Below are 21,367 nucleotides of genomic sequence, written 5' to 3'. Positions count from 1 at the left end.
TCATATTTCATGACAGTGTAACGGTTAGCTTTTATTACAGAAGAATGAAAGAACACAATATGTCTGTCAGGGAATCCTATTCTGATATGTCAGATGAAGAGTTAGACCAGAAAGTCAGAGCCATTAAGGCATAGATACCCCATGGGGGCTTTAGAATGGTCAAAGGAAGTCTCCAAGCCATGGGCCCTCGTGTACAATGGTGAAGAGTTAGGGAGTCTTCGTAGCGTTTAGATGGTGCCCCATGCAAGCTTTAGAATGGTCAAAGGAAGTCTCCAAGCCATGGGCCCTCGTGTACAATGGTGAAGAGTGCGGGAGTCTTCGTAGCATTTAGATGGTGCCCTATGCAAGCTTTAGAATGGTCAAAGGAAGTCTCCAAGCCATGGGCCATCGTGTACAATGGCGCAGAGTTAGGGAGTCTTTGCAGAGTGTAGATGGTGCCCCATGCAAGCTTTAGAATGGTCAAAGGAAGTCTCCAAGCCATGGGCCATCGTGTACAATGGCGCAGAGTTAGGGAGTCTTTGCAGAGTGTAGATGGTGCCCCATGCAAGCTTTAGAATGGTCAAAGGAAGTCTCCAAGCCATGGGCCATCGTGTACAATGGCGCAGAGTTAAGGAGTCTTTGCAGAGTGTAGATGGTGCAGGTATCATTGCCAGAATGATCCAGCTTCGTTGCATTGCTCGGCAATGATGCTCTGTTCCTGCTCCCTCATCCACATTGGTACAAATCATAAATTGATAAGGTACTAAGATGTATAATGTCTTCATAAAATCTAAGAAGTTATTTAAACTTTTTTATTCGTACTTATTCGTAGACAAATTTTCAATGATGTACTGGAGTTGATCTTCATCAACTAGTAATACATAAATAATGAAGCAGGTTAAATCGGTTAAACATTTCACTTTTAATTCCAATGCTTTTTTTTCAAGATACAACATTGTCATCTTTGGCAGTTATTATTTTGTATGCATATTGCATATTTCCCATCACCTAATGAACAACCACAATACCAGTCTGGTGTTAAGCGTAGGCTAACTCTTGTATAGATGTTCTATCTGGACACTGCGGCCAATAACAAAGCAGCAACTGCTTTTGGATACTTTATGGATGGAGTCGGCAGCAATGGATGGCCTTCAAGGTAAATATTGCTAGAATTAAATAAATAATGACTTGTATTATGTATATTCTAACATCTTGTGAGGAGTTACTTTCTGTATAGAAACCCTTGACATCTTCCTCATCAAACCTCGTAAGATTGCTTTCTGTGTTGTATTGACGTATCCTGAAAATGACATCTGCTGCTTTAGATCGAACTGTCATATCTCAGTTATTGTTTTCATATCTACAAAAAATAAGCTATTTTCTTTACTTTCAGAGTGTGAACTGATCAAGAGGTCAAAAATGTAGATATTTCCAGATGTTCACTGTCCGAGGAACAGGCTGTGGAAGCTTTATTGCTGCCAAAAGTGTCCATAACCAGAGGTAATTAAACTGTTCGGTGTTCTTCTTCTCTCTTCCTCTCTGCCTGTCTTGTTGTACATGGAACCTGTCTCACATGCATTCATTAAAAAACTCTTAAGATGTCAGCTGCTAATTTTAAGATTGACACCACATAAACATTGGCATTGTCCCTGGACTATCAAGCCCCTGTTGCTGCCAAATTTATCCTCACTAATACAGATTTGTTTCTCTTGAGCATTCCAGATTCAGCAGGCGGAGGACCTGCTTTATTGGGAGGATAATCTGGAATCTGGAAACAGTGACAATGGGGTCATTGTTCCTGACCTACCATGCCCCCTGTCTACTGAGAATCTTGCTGTGATGCAACGTCAAGTGAACCCTACCACTGGTCAGGACATATGCATGCATGTTATGTATGCATGCGTGCTTCTACACCTGCATTGCTTGCTGTTTGGGGTTTTAGGCTGGGTTTCTGTACAGCACTTTGAGATATCAGCTGATGTACGAAGGGCTATATAAATACATTTGATTTGATTTGATGCATGCGCTTCGATTAGTTATGAGTCTCCAGCCTTTTCAGGTGCAGTCCTCCCACACTATATAGGATATTGTTTTAGCCCCAGTGCCACTCTTGATAATGGCTAACATTTGTATTTTTTGGAGGAGGGTGAAAGGATAGCAGGCCCAGCTGTCAAAGCCAGAGAGTAGACTATTCTGGATAGAGCAGGTACTTTTGTGTATTCTATTTCTTGTGAGGTTTTCTGTCCTCAGATACAGAGAGCTGTGAAAGCCTGTCTGCAGATGAAGAGGTCCCAATGAAAAGCAGTGGTTCTCAGTCCTGGTCCTGGGGATTGGACCTGTTTTTGCCTTAGCTCTGATTCAAATTAATAACTCATCATCAAGCTTCAAGTGATATTTATGTATTTGTGACGCTATCCTTGATATGATTCTGCTATTGTCACATGCTACACATGCATCTATCTATCCAATGTTATCATGATTTGTTATAAGTGATATTATACAGGAAGTATTATTAAAGAGATGCTTTACAGATCACCGACCATTGGTTTCTCAAATGACTGCCTCGCCTGGTTCACCAACTTCTTCTCAGATAGAGTTCTGTGTGTCAAATCTGGCCCTTCTTTGGACACTGTGTTAACTAACCTTCAGACGAGCTTTAATGCCATCCATACAACTCTCCTTCCGTGGCCTCCAACTGCTCTTAAATGCAAGTAAAACTAAATGCATGCTCTTCAACCCGTTCACTGCCCGCACCTGCCCGCCCGCCCGCCTAGCATCACTACTCTGGACGGTTTTGACTCAGAATATATTGACAACTTCAAATACCTAGGTGTCTGGCTAGACAGTAAACTCTCCTTCCAGACTCATATTAAGCATCTCCAATCCTAAATTAAATCTAGAATCGGTTTCCTATTTCGCAATAAAGCATCCTTCACTCATGCTGCAAAACATACCCTCGTAAAACTGACTATCTTACTGATCCTTGACTTCGGCGATGTCATTTACAAAATAGCCTCCAACACTCTACTCACCAAATTGGATGCAGTCTATCACAGTGCCATCTGTTTTGTCACCAAAGCCCCATATACTACCCACCACTGCGACCTGTATTCTCTCGTTGGCTGGCCCTCGCTTCATATTCGTTGCCAAACCCATTGGCTCCAGGTCATCTATAAGTCTTTGGTAGGGAAAGCCCCACCTTATCTCAGCTCACTGGTTACCATAGCAGCACCCACCAGTAGCATGCGCTCCAGCATGTATATTTCACTGGTCATCCCCAAAGACAATTCCTCTTTTGGTCGCCTTTCCTTCCAGTTCTCTGCTGCCAATGACTGGAACGAATTGCAAAAATCACTGAAGCTGGAGACGCATATCTCCCTCACTAACTTTAAGCATCAGCTATCAGAGCAGTTTACAGATCATTGCACCTGTACATAGCCCATTTGTAAATAGCCCATCCAACTACCTTATGCCCATATTGTTATTTTTTATTTTTTGCTCCTTTGCACCCCAGTATCTCTACTTGCATATTCATCTTCTGCACATCTATCACTACAGTGTTTATTTGCTAAATTGTAATTATTTCGCCACTTCGACCTTTTATTGCCTTACCTCCCTAATCTCAATTAATTTGCACCCACTGTATATAGACTTTTCTACTGTGTTATTGACTGTACGTTTGTTTATTCCATGTGTAACTCTGTGTTGTTGTTTGTGTTGCACTGCTTTGCTTTATCTTGGCCAGGTTGCAGTTGTAAATGAGAACTTGTTCTCTACTGGCCTACCTGGTGAAATAAAAAAAAGACCAAATAAAAAACATTGAAATACAGATAGAGATGTAGTAGTCCCAGAGTTAATGATCCAAGGTCAGTTTTGCATTTCACCTCCTGATGATTATGATGACTGACCATGTTAGAATAAAAAACAAAACAGCTTAATCATGCGCTCTCTCTCTCTATCCATCGGCCTCTCGTCTACAGGTATGTTTTGATGTGAGAGAGGAAGCCAGTCCCGTCATCGCCACCTCACCCACTCTTAAGATTCGGGCCGACTGGGAGCCCAAGGCTGATTAGGAGACACCGCTAGAGACACTATGGAATTGTGATGAACTGAGAGAATATTAGGGTAGCACTGTAATTCATTAATCATGCTGTCTTCCCTGCTTCTCTGTTTTACCTCTTTCCTTTTCTGTCTTCTACACCCCTCTCCCCACCTTTCTTCCTCTTATAATAATGCACACCATATGTGCATTGAAGTACAGATTGAACTTGTATTTAGAATTTTACAAATATAATATTTATAATTAATGTATTATGTATTTATAACACCTGGATAATGAACTTTCAATAAAGCATTTCACATTCTCCACTGGTTGAAATGAAGTATCTCATTAGAATACTACACCTATTCTGTGTCCTTAGATTAATGCAGGATTACATCAGTCTTACAATGTGAAATCATTGATTCCCAGGAGCAGGAGTGGTAAACTAGTCAGCTAGTCAGCTAACTTGCTAAATATCGGTTTTCGCAAATTAACTTTGACAAAAACATATGCACAATTGTTTATCTCTACATTAACTAACATATTCCTCTCAATTGTAAATGTTTTGCTTGACTCATTATGACGTTATAACTGCTTACATTTGCTTCCACTGTAATGTTTTGTCAGCCATCTTTGCTGAAGAAAGTTGCCAGGGACTGGTTTCCCGCGTCAAATTCATCATTGTTCGTCAACCACTCGATATGATTGTTCATATAAAAACCTTGGGACTCAAATGCATAATGAGTGCTCTAACTCCCCCTTGTGGTGGTCTGGAGCAATGAAGCTGTGACGCTGGGTACTTCTAAGTCCCGTGGTGTAAGCTCGCAACTTTTAAAGGAGGAACCGCTGTATAACACACTGGCCGAGGAAAGGCACTACTCCCAATATAAGTGAACCCCAAATCAATGTAGTTCTCATCATATTTGCGCCTCGTCGACGGTCCATTGTCCCTGCCTGTTGTTCGGTGCTTTCCTGGGTAAGGGGTGAGCTAGGTGAGCTAACAACAAATGTAAAATTACTGATGCTAGCATTGGATGTGCTCATGGAAGCAGAACAACTTGTGTCGTTGACAGGTGCCAGTGTAGTACTGCTGGACACTAGATGGTTTAGTTTTATCTTCGGCAGTGAAACGAGAATACTAATTAAAAAAAAATGTGAATCACATTTTTATAGGGCGTATCCCTGATGGCATTGCGTGTACCCCAGTTTGGGAATACCTGGTCTAGGGAATCCAACTGAATTCCTCTAGCCTGGCTGTACGCTCCGGTCATTTATATTTCCACAGCCTCTAGCTGCCAGACACAGACGGACCAGTCAGATAGGCCTAGTACATCCTTACAGCCCTGTACTGTACTAGGCTGTATATATAGGTCAAGTAGAAGGCAGTGATTTCTGCTGAGGCCTGGCACGAGGGGCCACCCTCCATTTAAACTTAGCTGAGACTGTCACTGCCTGGCCGTGAAGTTAAAGGACACGAAGAAGGGATCCCATGACTCTGACTCATTCACAAGCGATTCACGGTTTGTTCTTCAATGAGCCTACAATGACATTATCTGTAATGAAACTGTTAAGGTATTGTAATGTAGATTAGGCAGTAGCATTGTATTGGTACAACATTTTAAACTGAGACCTAACTGAAAGTGAACGAGTGATTAACTAGGTTGAGTTGTAGTGTAGCAGGTCCGCTTCTCTTGCCCTGTCTCATTGTGTGTTGGATGGAAGTTAGTAACACATGTGCCTCCTGTTTAAAAGTGCTGAGTTCTGCAGTCAGCCAGAAGGGCCTGATGACTGCTGCCAGCCGGTGTGTCCTTCCTGTCAGTTCAGGGCTGCCTCTGTCAGTCGGCCTCCATGTTGCCATGGTTACTAGAAACAAAGACAGGAAGTTACACAGGGGTAAAATAAGTTACATCCCGTAAATGTAATAATGGCACAGTAGGAGATGGTTGCAGCTTTACGGTCTCCTAACCAACTGTGCTATTGTGTGTTTTTTGGCGTTATTTGTAACTTATTTTGTACATGTTTCTGCCACCGTCTCTTATGAACGAAAAGAGCTTCTAGATATCAGGACAGCGATTACTCACCTCATACTGGAAGAATATTTTTTCTTTAACAAGTTGGACGTGAAGGATTTACTTCAGACACCCGAAAAGGCCCAAATCCCCGTGATTCAGATGAGATTGAGATAGCGGGGACGCACTTCAGGGTGCCTTGTAAGGATCTGATGGCGAGTGGTTAATCTGCCTCTACCATCAGTACTATTAGCCAACGTACAATCATTGGATAACAAAATAGACACACTACAATCACAAATATCCTACCAACAGGACATTAAAAACTGTAATATCTTATGTTTCACAGAGTCGTGGCTGAACGACAACATCAATAACATACAGCTGATGGGTTTTACGCTGCATCGGCAAGATGGAACAGCCGCCTCCGGTATGGCAAGGGGTGGTGGTCTGTGTATATTTGTAAACAGCTGGTGCATGAAATCTAATAGTCAGGAAGTCTTAAGGTTTTGCTCGCCTGAGGTAGATTATCTCATGATAAGCTGTAGACCACACTATTTACCAAGCAACTTGTCTATATTCTTCGTAGCTGTCTATTTACCACCACAAACCGATGCTGTCACTAAGACCGCACTCAATGAGCTGTATACGGCTATAAGCAAACAGGAAAACGCTCATCCAGAGGTGGCGTTCATAGTGGCCGGGGACTTGAATGCAGGGAAACTCATCCGTTTGACCTAATTTCTACCAGCATGTTAAATGTGCAACCAGAGGGGAAAAAAACTCTCGACCACCTTTACTCCACGCACAGAGACACGTACAAAGCTCTCCATTTAGCAAATCTGACCATATTTCTATCCTCCTGAAACGGTCAGATGATAAGATACAGGACTGTTTTGATAGCACAGACTGGAATATGTTCCGGGATTCTTCCGATGGCATTGAGGAGTACACCACATCAGTCACTGGCATCATCAATAAGTGCGTTGATGACTTCGTCCCAACAGTTCTGTACGTACACACCACAACCAGTCAAATAAAATTAGATTTGAAAATAACTCTACTTCTGCCCTAGCCCCCGAGTCAGTGGAGTTTTACATTGACATTAGGCCTACATGTCCCAGCAGTATAGGCTAGGCCCAGCTGACCGTAGCCCGTAGCTGACTGTGATGCCCCACAGCAAAACATCTGCTCTAATCAATTTATTATGGAACCTGTGTGTGTCAGTGTTTCTCATGTATCACTTTGGCAATAATCAACTAACCTAATGGAGTTATTCGTTTTCTGCTGTAGATAAATTATAACTTAACTGTGGCCAAGTGTGCATTAAAACAGATGCATGTTAATCAATATACACAATAGTAATGAAACATTTGTTTTGTGTCATTTTCTCCATTTGGATTTAAAATTCTCTATCCCGGATCCCATTAATTTGACTTGCAGCTAGTCAAACAGTAATATGCACAGTTTAGTGAAATAGTGTTTGTGTTTGTTTATGTTGCGCTGACATGTTTGTTGGAGACATTCACATGAACCTGGGAAAGATGTGACTGAAATCCCCTGAGGCAGGACAGAGAAGAGAGGGAAAGAGAGGGGTATGGGGAGGGGTAAAGATATGACAACTTGAGTTGGTTGACATGCAGATGCTTCGGAAATAGACTTAAGACTGGCTTAATGCTCTGCCTTAACAGAGACAGTTGTTTCTTATCTCTGTGTGCTGACTGTATGATGAATTGATTCCTGTTGTTCTTTTCTTCTGTCTGTCTGTCATGTGCTGGTAGTGTGCTCAGTTTTTGAATGGAAATGTCTGTCTTTAGGGCTCAGACACACCGATAGCATTTGCTGGCCAAGAGTACTTAGCACCTCTGAACGTAATTTGCGAACCGAGTGGACACCGATTTTACATGTGGAATCATGTTTGGCAGTCAGCCAACAAGTCTGCAGCGGGTGGTCCCTAAACACAGAGTGCTGAACAATCGGCAGAAGAACGCTAGATCCACATTCGGTGCGATGTGTGTGAGCCTTTACTCAGAAACCAAGCTGAAGTAGCAAAGTGTCATGTCAAGCCTCCACATTACCCATAAGCACTCAATTACGTTGCGCCGGATGTCATGCATTTCAATTGGGGACGTCCACAATCGAGTGGAATTGCAATGCCCCCTTGCATTTGAAGGATCCGTTGCGAGACGGACTCCATATATTTCAACAACAAAAAATAACTTTATGTTGTCTTCAGTCCAGCCAGAGTCTGTCGAAGAACAGGAAGTTACCAAACCACAGAAGAAGATTTAAATGTGGTTTTCGGTGAAGGCTTAACTTCTTATGGCTGCAGGGGCAGTATTGAGTAGCTTGGATGAAAGGTGCCCAGAGTAAATGGCCTGCTCCTCAGTCCCAGTTGCTAATATATGCATATTACTATTAGTATTGGATAGAAAACACTCTGAAGTTTCTAAAACTGTTTGAATGATGTCTGTGAGTATAACAGAACTCACATGGCAGGCAAAAACCGGAGAAGAAATCCAAACAGGAAGTGGGAAATCTGAGGTTGGTCGATTTTCAATCCAGCCCCTATTGAATACACAGTGGGATATTGGTTATGTTGCACTTCCTAAGGCTTCCACTAGATGTCGACCGTCTTTAGAAACTTGAATGAGGCTTCTACTGTATTGTGGGGCCGGATGAGAGCTCTTTGAGTCAGTGGTCTGGCAGAGAGCCAGGTCCTGGTCATGCGCATTTCACATGATAGCGACCTGCGTTCCATGGCATTTCTACAGACAATGGAATTCTCCGGTTGGAACGTTATTGAAGATTTATGATAACAACATCCTAAAGATTGATTCCATACTTAGTTTGACAAGTTTCTTCGACCTGTCATATAACTTTTTGAAGTTTTCATCCTACGTTCGGCTGGACCTGCACGAGCGTTTGGATTTGTGTACTAAACGTGCTAACAAAAGTAGCTACTTGGACATAAATAATGGACATTATCAAAGAAGGATTCTTGGGAGTGCATTCTGATGAAGATCATCAAAGGTAAGGGAATATTTATAATGTTATTTCTGATTTCTGTTGACTCCAACATGGCGGATATATATTTTTTTTCTCAGATTATTGCATGGTTTGCTTTTTCTGTAAAGTTTTTTTGAAATCTGACACAGCGGTTGCATTAAGGAGAGGTATATCTATATTTCCATGTCTAACAATTGTATTTATCAACATTTATAATGAGTGTTTCTGTAAAGTGATGTGGCTCTCTGCAATATCACCGGATGTTTTTGGAACTAGTGAACGTAACACGCCAATGTATACTGAGATTTGTTTTCGGACACTGATTAACAACAAGATTACCTTTAAAACGATATAAAACACATGTATGTTGAGGAATTTAATTATGAGATTTCTGTTGTTTTGAATTTGTCGCCCTGCACTTTCACTGGCTATTGTCATATTGATCCCGTTAACGGGATTGCAGCCCTAAGAAGTTTTAATGGGATAGCTTGCAACTTGTTAATAATTACCCATTGCTACAAGTGAGTACTATATTAATAGTAGTATTAAATAATACACTTTGGCTGCTAAGCCACTTATATTATGACTGTTGCCTCACTTTTTTTTCTCCCTAATATCCAATTGGTAGTCTTGTCCCATCGTTGTAACTCCTGTACGGACTCGGGAGAGGCTAAGGTTGAGAACCATGCGTCCTCCGAATCACGACCCTGCCAAGCTGCGCTGCTTCTTGACACACTGCTCGCTTAACCCGGAAGCCAGCCGTACCAATGTGTCAGAGGAAACACCATGCAACTGGCGACCAAAGTTAGCTTGCAGGTGCCCGGCCCGCCACAAGGAGTCGCTCGAGCGCGATGGGACAAGGACATCCAGGCCGGCCAAACCTTCCCCTAACCTGGACGACACTGGGCCAATTGTGCGCTGCCTCATGGGTCTCCCGGTCATGGCTGGATGCGACACAGCCTGGGATTGATCCCAGGGCTGTAGGGACGCTTCAAGCACTGCGATGCAGTGCCTTAGACCTCTGCGCCACTCAGGAGGCTGTGATGTTTGTTTTTGATGATAATTATTAGATATAGGTCGTTAGCTACAGTGGTATCTTCAACCTAGGCTAGCTTTTAGGTAGCTAGCTGCTCTGCAGTGCAAGCTAGCTTGACTTGCTGTAAAGTTAGAGAAAAAAGTTGAGGAAAAATTAACAAAACATGTTTTATTATCACCTGAAACGATCTATTATATATATCATGTCTTGAATAAAAAGGTCATATTTTGCAATCTCCCAAAATAAAAGCGATCTCTGACGGTAGATGGGTTCACCTCCATCTTGCTTTACAAACACCACACTTGTCCGTTCAGTAGAATTTGTGATGATGAAATGCGTCACAATGTAAACCGGGCATCAATTTTACAGCAGTTACAGTTCATGTGTTTACCTATATACCCAGAACAAAATGTTTTGCATAATTGTGTCAGATGTTCGATTAAATTCTTTGGGAAGATGTGTTAGAAAATGTACTAATGAGACTAGTGAAGTCGCCACCCCTCTAAACGGAAAAAGTTCTGCCAGTTTGGGGCAAGTCTATGACAAGTCAATGGGCTAAATGTCCCCTTGAAATGATCAGTGACAAAATCAGTGTACTGGAACAAAGTTCCTCATTAGTCTTGCATCCCACAGTCGGTCGACAGATGCGACAACCATTTATGTTATGTGCATGTGTCAACAAGACATTACCTGTACTGGGGCAGGGTGGAGGTTGTCATGGTAACCAGCTAAGCTTGGTTGTGGCCATGCCTGGAGGGAGGGAGGGAGGGGTAGAGAGGAGAGAGAAAGATGTGTGTCAGTAGGCTATGCTACACAGAAGCAGGAAGGACAGGGCTTGGTCCCTTCCTTGACAAAGCCTTCACAGTGTGAAGGGAGTTGTTACAGTATGTTACAGGACGCAGTTAATTTTCCAGATCCAATTTATCCTCATTACAGTGACTCTGTACATAGCTGCAGGAACTAGTTTGGGGTGGGGGTGCTGTGTTTGTTTTGCTCTAAAATGCTATTTGGAGAACAGCAAAAACACAACCAAAAAATGTCCCCCAGACAGTATCACAGCAGTATTAGGTTTACAGTATATTAGGTTTAAAGGTCTGTGGAATGGTGTGTACAATGTACTACTCAACCTCATTATACATAGGCTACATTGACTAATTTAGCCTACTTGTGGAACAGTGCATACAGTGCAACATGAAATAGATGCATAATACTCGCTATCAAGGCTGACTTCAAATACCGACGTCAATGTAAAAGTAACCAGAGCATAAAACGGCTATGCCAGGTAAATCCTACACATGCATTGAAATAAGGCATACATCAAAAGGAATGACTAAGGCCTACAATTGACAGCGACAAGACAAACAAACTCGACCAAGGAATGAAGACAAATCTACACATTAAGGCCACACCCGTGATTCAGCACCGCTGAATGGACAGCGCCTCGGTACAGGTAGGCATAGTGGAGCTCCGTGGGGTGTGGCTGAATGGACAGCGCCTCGGTACAGGTAGGCATAGTGGAGCTCCGTGGGGTGTGGCTGAATGGACAGCGCCTCGGTACAGGTAGGCATAGTGGAGCTCCGTGGGGTGTGGCTGAATGGACAGCGCCTCGGTACAGGTAGGCATAGTGGAGCTCCGTGGGGTGTGGCTGAATGGACAGCGCCTCGGTACAGGTAGGCATAGTGGAGCTCCGTGGGGTGTGGCTGAATGGACAGCGCCTCGGTACAGGTAGACATAGTGGAGCTCCGTGGGGTGTGGCTGAATGGACAGCGCCTCGGTACAGGTAGGCATAGTGGAGCTCCGTGGGGTGTGGCTGAATGGACAGCTCCTCGGTACAGGTAGGCATAGTGGAGCTCCGTGGGGTGTGGCTGAATGGACAGTGTCTCTGTTTAGTTCCCAGCAAGAATTAGGCTATTCAGTTTGTGGGCAATTAGACATTTTCTGGGCACAGTTGAGTAGCCTACAATGCTTCATATGAAAATCCTGACTGGACACATATCTTTAGAAATTGTAGGATCAATTGTAAGTTGCAGACCCCCTGCTATATGAAGTCACCCTTGTGGAACGGTGCACACAGTCTACTATGACAGTGTAAATGTCTCGTACGCTTCCCACCAAAATGGTTGGTGGGAAGAGACTTCATTATAATGTGACTCAGAGACTCATTATAATGTGTGCACCCAGTTCATTTTTGTATTTTCCTGTCTGCATTATTCACTAGAAAAGGGAAACATTCTGAGAATATTGAAACATTGTATAACGGAACAAGGCGGCTCAGAGAATATTGAAACATTTGTATCAACAAGACTGCTCTGAGAATATTCATATTGCAACATAGTAGCCAACGCAGAGGCAGCTTGTCTCTTTCTGATATTATTGTGTTGCCTACACAGTATCTGTGTGCTCACTATATACAAAAACCAGCCCTACATCCACACTAAAGCTAAATTATGTTTAATGACGTTTTGCCAGCAAGATTAATCTGTTTTAATTCAGGAAGATGGACAAGCGAGACTAAGAGGTGGAAATGCATTATACCAAAGGCAGGCAGGTATAATACAGTGGCAAGAAAAAGTCCTTGAACCCTTTGAAATACCTTGAATTCTGCATAACTTAGTCATAAAATCTGGTCTTCATCTAGGTCACAACAATAGACAAACACAGTCTGCTTAAACTAATAACACACAAACGATGATACGTTTTCATGTCTTAAATTGAACACACCGTGTAAACATTCACAGTGCAGGGTGGGAAAAGTATGTGAAACCTTGGATTTATAACTGGTTGACCCTCCTTTGGCAACCATAACCTCAACCAAATGTTTTCTGTAGTTGCGGATCAGACCTTCACAACGGCCAGGAGGAATTGTGGACCATTCCTCTTTACAAAACTCATTTGAGTTTCAGTTCATCGATATTCTTGGGATGTCTGGTGTGAACTGCTCTCTTGAGGTCATGCCACAGCATCTCAATGGGGTTGAGGTCAGGACTGACTGGGAGGAAGGAGTCTTATGGCTTGGGGTAGAAGCTGTTTAGAAGCCTCTTGGACCTAGACTTGGCGCTCCGGTACCACTTGCCGTGAGGTAGCAGAGAGAACAGTCTATGACTAGGGTGGCTGGAGTCTAGGATGGCAAGAAGCTTGGCCCCAGTGATGTACTGGGCCGTACGCACTACCCTCTGTAGTGCCTTGCGGCCAAGCAGTTGCCATGGGGGCGGCCCCTCAGGAAGTCCAGGATCCAGTTGCAGAGGGAGGTGTTTAGTCCCAGGGTCCTTAACTTATTGATGAGCTTTGAGGGCACTATGGTGTGGAACGCTGAGCTTTAGTCAATGAATAGCATTCGCACATAGGTGTTCCTTTTGTCAAGGTGGGAAAGGACCATTTGGAATGCAATAGAGATTGCATCATCTGTGGATCTGTTGGGGCTGTATGCAAATCCAGGTCATTCCAAAGGGTTCACATACTTATCTTGCCACTGTACATGTAGGGATGATGATGTAGGCCTACAGCAAGAAGTTAAAAAAGTTAGGTAATCATTCATTATTTGCATTCTCAATTATCATCATCATTTGTTATAGCCTAAAATTGTTATTGTCTTTGAAGCCAAAAACAAGACATGTATTTTGGGGAAATGTTCTAAATATCAAGTTGTTCAGTATATTTTCATACCAATAGGCTTAGATGAAACCAAAATTGCAGTAGCCCGTTGGGTGAATAAATTAAAATAACAATTAGGCTCACAGCTAATAGCAAACAAAACAGCGTTTGGTTTTGAATGGTCACCAAAAAGGAGGGCTCCCCACTTCCCTATTAAATTAACCCCTGGCTATCAGATTACAACAAGGTTTACTAGGCCAAGTTCAAATGCTGACATCAAATTCAAGGCAATTGGAACATTGCCTAAACCACTGACCAGTAAATCAAATGGAACTGTCTCTGCCCTCTAAAAGGGGCACAGGCTGGCAGCAATGCTCCACATGGTAATAAAGTCAGCCATTACAGTAAACAGCCATTGCATTTTAAATCGTGATTGGATTTAAAAAAGATATTTTTTGTTGTTGTTGCCTACCCACATGATGCCCTTGCTGGGGGAGGAGGGCGGGGGAGCTGAGACAATGTGTTGTTGGGGGGGTGGGGCTATGATGCTGTATGAGGGTATGACTCTGTATGAGGGTAGTTGTTGAAACATTTGGAGATGACTATTTCCATGACTCTTTCTATTGATAACTCCCAGTTTGACACTGCTGAAACTGTTCTCAGTTTGAAACTTCTGAAACTGTTCTCACTGAAGCTCAAAGGCCATGATGGTTCAAATATATGGCAGATGATATGTTATTAAACAGCCTTGTCAAGGGATATCAGTTGGCCAGAGCATATTATAATTTCACCCACTGAACTACTTTGACATAATGTCTCTTGGCACTAAAAGTAACCTGACAGTAACTGCACAGTGTTCTGTATATGCAAAGCTATTGCCCTGCCCTGAAGGTGGCTGTATCTTTCTGAGGTTTTCTATGAGTTAGGCTGTCCTTAAGAGGGATTTATCCTATTTAAAAATGACACCCAACAGGAGTAGGCATGATGGCTTCATATCATCATAAAGATTTTCATATCATCATACTGTCTTTCATCCCGGGATTTACAGTATTACCAGCATAGCATACAAGGGGGTGCTAAAAAGGCAAGAAATGCCCATTGGGCCTAGATTACCAGAATGCTAACACAATTAGAACAAACTAATAGCGAAATCACAAATGCTAACGAGCAAAAGCGAAAATAAACTAAATGGCAAAGACAGGCAAATACAGTTGATAAAGTTATACAAGCCAGTAGCTACCGAATGTCATTTTCGGATAGTGTGGACATTTACAAACGAAAGTGAATGAGAGAAATTGCGCAAATTAACAAAGTTGTGATGCCAGCTTTTCTGAAGGAAGAGCAGCATGTGCAGAGGGGAGAAGAATGGCAGAGAATAAAACACTAGTAGGAAGCACAGGGAAAAAATGGCAACTGTACATATAACTCATCTAGAGCTATTTGACATCTGGCAGAAAGCCATTATAATATATCTGATGGCAAACATGTAGTAGGAAATTGCATAAAAGTGTACCTTCATCACCTCATGTGCACCGCACAACAGAGACATGCCGATAGATATAGAAGGTTATGGACTCACCGGCTTCCGCTTTCTCTTGTTGTGCTATTTACAAACACGTGACTGGCCCAACTGTTCTGCAGAACTACGGTGAGCTTCATAATGTAAAATAATGTGACAGGTGAAATGAAGAACGTAATCTACTTTCTCTGTTAACGTATTGCACAAGTTGACTGCGGGTATCAACTTAAAAAGTAGCTACGAATATTGACATTTATTGGAGAACTCCAGAGAAATAGTTTTGATGGTATTTAAAAACCACCCTGTGTCTTTTTCCAGATACCACAGTATACGGTATATACAATATACCGCCCAAGCTCTGTAGACTGTTGACTGGGCCTTGTGTGTAGTACTGTGTGTAATATCAGTATTGCTTGTTTGTATGTGTTTTACTCACTGTCTACCTGTTGTGCCCTCTGTGTCCACAGGTGGTGTCAGTGAGTGTTTTGGGCATAGTGACAGTGTGTGTGTGTGTGTGTGTGACGGTGTGTGTGTGTGTGACGGTGTGTGTGTGTGAGACAGAGACCAGCGATGGCTGCCAGTAAGAATAAGACCCAGAGTTCTCTGGCCCTGCACAAGGTCATCATGGTAGGCAGTGGTGGTGTGGGCAAGTCTGCACTCACACTGCAGTTCATGTACGACGAGGTGAGAACATGCACACACACACTTAGCTCAACTCATTGCATAGCTACAGCAGTATTGACACGGTTCATGCTCACACAAACTGAGCATTCCATGTTTGCTAGCCTATCATACATCATTGTTACATTGTGTTGAACCCTGTTATCCAACTTGACAAGAATTAAATAAAAGTTCACATTACCCAAAGTTCAACTGTTTCCCGTTAAGTACTGAGACACAATGACTGTGTGGTTGAGGTGTTCGTCTTGGTCCTCTGCCCAGTTTGAGGAGGACTACGAGACACCAAGGCAGACAGCTACATACTATCTGCCTAACTTAGTCTTGTCTGTTGGAGACATTCTGACGGTTCTGTGGTTTCCTCCACCTAGTTCGTAGAGGACTACGAGCCCACCAAGGCAGACAGCTACATACTATCTGCCTAACTTAGTCTTGTCTGTTGGAGACATTCTGACGGTTCTGTGGTTTCCTCCACCTAGTTCGTAGAGGACTACGAGCCCACCAAGGCAGACAGCTACATACTATCTGCCTAACTTAGTCTTGTCTGTTGGAGACATTCTGACGGTTCTGTGGTTTCCTCCTCCTAGTTCGTAGAGGACTACGAGCCCACCAAGGCAGACAGCTACATACTATCTGCCTAACTTAGTCTTGTCTGTTGGAGACATTCTGACGGTTCTGTGGTTTCCTCCTCCTAGTTCGTAGAGGACTACGAGCCCACCAAGGCAGACAGCTACAGGAAGAAGGTAGTGCTGGATGGAGAGGAGGTCCAGATCGATATCCTGGACACGGCTGGACAGGAGGACTATGCTGCTATCAGAGACAACTACTTCAGGAGTGGAGAGGGCTTCCTGCTCGTCTTCTCCATCACAGAACACGAGTCTTTCACAGCCACAGCAGAGTTCAGGTTGGTGATCCTTCATTAGTTAGCATGTATGGCAGTGATGACAGTCATATGGCGGTGAGTCAGATTGGAGAGTCACAATGATGACAGTAACGATAGAAGACCCAAGCCGTGATGTGTGTGTGTGTGTGTGTGTGGGGGGTGCATGCATCTAGGACCTGTGTACCTTAAATGCTTGTTTGTGGATCTACAATCCTAATAAGTCTTTATAATGTGTGTTTTTTAGAGAGCAGATCCTGCGTGTGAAAGCGGAAGAGGATAAGATTCCTCTGTTGGTGGTGGGGAACAAGTCTGACTTGGAGGACCGCAGACAGGTGTCTGTAGACGAGGCCCGAGCCAAGGCAGAGGAGTGGGGGGTGCAGTATGTGGAGACATCAGCCAAGACGCGAGCCAACGTCGACAAGGTACTGTGTGTGTTTGTGTGTATGGGTGGGTGGGCGTGTTTATAATTACATATTGCAGACAATTCTCTTCTATATGTAATTTTCAAGGTGCTCAAGTAATTCAGAAATAGTGGTGGACTATCACTTGAGTAATTGTCTGTTCAGGTAAATGTGTGTGGTAACATGGTTCCTTTTCATTCTCAAGGTATTCTTTGACCTGATGCGGGAGGTGCGGGGAAAGAAGATGTCGGAAAACAAGGACAAAAACGGCAAGGGGAAGCACAAGAATAAGAACAAGAAGAGTTTCAAAGAGCGATGCTGTTTACTCTGAACGCAACATGGACCTTTACAACACAAAACACCACAATCTATCGTTACGAGGAGGAACCAACTTGACCAGAATCACAGAGCATCCATCCTCACGTTGAGTTGAAATATGTGTCTGTTAGTATTGAATCTGGCCATATTTTTAGTGCTGTTTAGCAGGTTTGGGGTCAGTTCTATTTAAACTGTCAATTCCAGAAGTTAACTAATATTCCAATTGCAATTTTGCTCATTGCTTTTTAATACAGAAAATTGGAATTTGGAATTTCAGTTTACTTGTTGAAGTGAAATGGATTTTTTTTCCAACCCAGGTGTTTACCACATTCTCAACCACTGTTTTTGCATCTAAAACTTAAGCTTTGATAGATATTCTGGACGTTTATTTTTTTTAATGGAAGGTGACCACTGTTCTGTGACATGGACTGCAATGCATGACCTCTCCCCTGATAACAACAAACCAATTACCAAACTGCCCCAAACACTAACTTCAGTCTGCTTGGATCTTGTTCTGTCTATCTCAATATGTCTGTCCTTTATGATCAACAGATGGTCATGTCATTTATTTTAGTCTACAACGTGCATGGTGATTTTAATCTAGAATGGGAATGGATCTGTGAATGGGGATAGGTTCAGTCAAGGACAGAAATGTAGCGAAACTCTATTCAATGCTTTTCACTGATGTCTGTTTGTGGTATGGACATCAGACTAAGCTTAGTTTGTTAATGATTTAAAAAAGAAATATTTACCAGTTAGTAAGAGGGACTAGGACTGAACGTGTAATTGTTTCCTCTACAATAGGATAAAGCAATTGTCAATCAAGAAGGCTCATCGTCTTAGGATTCAAAGCACATGTGATATTATTAGGGCCAGTCAGTTTACATTGTCAGGAAAAACTCCTGGCCCTGGTCTAAGTAGGATGGATGTTGAAGTGTGAATTTGTAACAGTTTACTAACCAGAGGTCCTGTGGTAATGGACAGGCAGTGTTTCTGGAGACCCCTGCTGGCATTCCTTGGTAAATACAGGAACTGAAAATGGAACTGCCCCCACATCGATTAGTCCTTTCGATATGGGTCAGTTGGCACCATAAGAGTTGGCACCATAACTATCAGCCAGTCACCTTCAGTTTTGGGTTATTAATATTTGTACTTATTTTGGGTTTTATTCAAATGCTTTTTTTTGTAGAAAGTGCACTACATTGTTGCCAATACCTTAAAAAAATAACTGTTCAGAGTTCCCATGCTAGAGAATGCTAAAGCAGTTTGTGCCATCAACACAAGGATAACATGATATCGCCTACCAACTAATCTCTATATAAATAATGTTTGTTAATTAACTGAGTGAATGTATGTGCATCAGACAACAGTTGATACTTCTGGTTCCTTTGTGTCCGTGTGAATGAAACCTGGGTCATGTTATTTGGCACCAAATGGAAGAAAATTGACTGAAACAGGAAGGGACTTTTTTGTTGATGCTGAAAAACATTGTGCCCTAATGAACGCCACTCTGGTGAGGGACACAGTTTGTTCACTGTTATTGTTGGATCAGTCACTCTGTTCTGCCCTACAACAGTAAAGTAATATTTCCAACAACTGTCCTAACTGTTCTGCTCTTTTATAAAAATGTGTGTCCTCTTCTGTTGTTTTAAAGCTAGTCTACTATTGCTAGGTTTTTCACTGTCTTCTGAACAAAAAAATGACTTCAAAATGTTGCCAAATAAATGCTTTTTTCTTAGTAATATTGGCATGGTCTTCTTAAAGTAAAATTGTCACTATAGTGTGTAAAATGTATTTGATTCAACCAAATGGGAGTAGACAATATTTCCTTTTGATGTACTTTTTGGAATGTATATTTGGAAAAGCATACTAGTATTCCAGTACTTGATATACCTCTCAACTGTGTTTCTGATTGCATGCATGTGCAGTAGCCTACAGTTACCCTCCTAGCGTAAGTAAAGTAATGGTTTGCATCATGTTGTTATGGACCAGGGAAGCAAAAATACCAGACGGTGTCCTTAGCTAGTCATTTGCTGTTATTTAGATGGATACATGTCACGTGTTATGATGGTGCAAAAAAACAGGGCTCCTTTAGACCTGCAGTCCTGTAGGATTTCACTCCAACCCTGTTCCTTTAGACCTGCAGTCCTGTAGGATTTCACTCCAACCCTGTTCCTTTAGACCTGCAGTCCTGTAGGATTTCACTCCAACCCTAATCTAGCAAACCTGATTTGAATAATTAGCTGGTTGATAAACTGAATCCGGTTAGTTACAACTGGGGTTAGATTGAAAACCTACAGGAGGGTAGCGCTCCAGGAACGGGGGCCAGAGAGCCCTGGCATGCTCCGGTACTTTGGCGACTAAGAAAGTCATTTTTTAACCTCCCACTTTGGGCTGGATGTGTCAATGTGTCCTCATTTCATACTTGCTTAATTTATGAGCATAATTACTGTTGTGCCTCAATTAGCCATGGAATACTTAGTTTAAAAGTGACTGTTTTCCCTACATTTCCCCCCACGGGGAAGCCAACAAGCTTGAGCCAATGAGCTTCAGCCTCTCGCATTTGAGTGACTGCTAGCAAGAGGCCTTCCCAGTGTTACCCAATGAAGCTGTAGGGCGGGCCCAACTGCTCAGTGGACAAAGCAGAGAGCCCAATGACATGGTGGACATTTCTGCACATATGTGACGTAGTCCGCAATTGTCGGGGACCACTTTTGTCTCGTGAGTGCTACTTTCAGAACTACTGACTAAAAAGTATACAAGAGTACTAAATAATATCTTTAAATGCTGAAAATATTGTAGCCGTTAAGCATTTATGTTATTATGTTGGTTTATACTTGCTTATTTCATTACATTCATAAAGCATACAGATGTTACTAAGATATTGTCCAGGAGTTTACAGAAAGAGTTATTAAGGCCCTTGGCTTGACAGCTCAATACCCCTAAGACTGCAGGCCACTGCCTTACAGCTCTATATTAATAGACTTGCTTGGAATATCAAGCTAGCTATCTAGATTTTGATGGTTATATTGTTAAGATTTTCAGGTGAATTTTTCATTAACCAATAATTATTTTTATTCGGATTTAGCTGGCTTTAGAATGGCATGGGCTGTCTAGCTTGCTTATAGATATCCATTTGAATGATTATGTTGGTAAATAAAAGTGCATTCATTTCGGGAGATGTTTTAACAAACATTTAATCAGATACGGTATCTTCTCAATTTTACCAATATTTCGGGACCGTGTGGATCTTTTTTCTTTCTCTTGCCGGCTAGTTCGCTCGCTCCCTGAAAAATTCCGTTCTAGTTTTGGGCATATTCGAACATGTGAAGGAGGAGAGGATTGGGGAAAATGGCGGGTGCTTGGGCTGCTCGGATGATCTGCTAAAAGGATATTTCCTCTCAACCTCATATGTAAGCCATGCACATGTGGATAATATTGTAACAACATGTGGATAATATTGTAACAACTGAGCATATTTCCATGAAACTTTGAACACCAGAAGCTTAACTGGCTAGGCGTTATAGCGCTCCTTCTTGCCTTCCACGTTCACATTGCGGACTCCAAAAAGTGACCGGACGGCGTGACAACTCGTGGGCTAGCTAGCTGGTTTGAAAACACGAGTTTTGCTAGCTACATCCGTAATTTCAAACATAATAAATACTGGACTTTGAACCCCAAAACTTCTTAGCTAGACTTTGGTAATTTCCCTAAGCATATCATAAGAATAAAATTGCAACGTACACAGTTTTATTGTTAGTAAGAGAGGAAGAGGTGGTTATATACACAATGAGTATACAAAACATTAAGAACACCTGCTCTTTCCATGACATAGACTTGCAATAGACTTGCTTTCACCAGGTGAAAGCTATGATCTTTATTGATGTCTACTACCATTTTCA

At 42.4% G+C, this 21,367-nt stretch overlaps 1 protein-coding gene across 1 annotated transcript in view; it reads left to right on the top strand.

The window, feature by feature from the left end:
* LOC109871008 (ras-related protein Ral-B-like) overlaps nt 1-19,207 on the top strand; it is a 41,711-nt gene extending 22,504 nt beyond the window's left edge. The window contains exons 2-5 of the mRNA XM_020461751.2: nt 15,653-15,869; nt 16,559-16,767; nt 16,991-17,168; nt 17,353-19,207. Coding sequence (XP_020317340.1) covers nt 15,756-15,869; nt 16,559-16,767; nt 16,991-17,168; nt 17,353-17,478 — 627 coding nt within the window. The 5' untranslated portion in view covers nt 15,653-15,755 and the 3' untranslated portion in view covers nt 17,479-19,207. The remainder of the gene's footprint in view (nt 1-15,652; nt 15,870-16,558; nt 16,768-16,990; nt 17,169-17,352) is intronic.
* Nucleotides 19,208-21,367: the final 2,160 nt, after the last annotated feature.

This window comes from Oncorhynchus kisutch, linkage group LG26, assembly GCF_002021735.2.
Source record: "Oncorhynchus kisutch isolate 150728-3 linkage group LG26, Okis_V2, whole genome shotgun sequence".
Taxonomy (NCBI): domain Eukaryota; kingdom Metazoa; phylum Chordata; class Actinopteri; order Salmoniformes; family Salmonidae; genus Oncorhynchus; species Oncorhynchus kisutch.
This window is presented reverse-complemented; position numbering and strand designations above follow the sequence as displayed.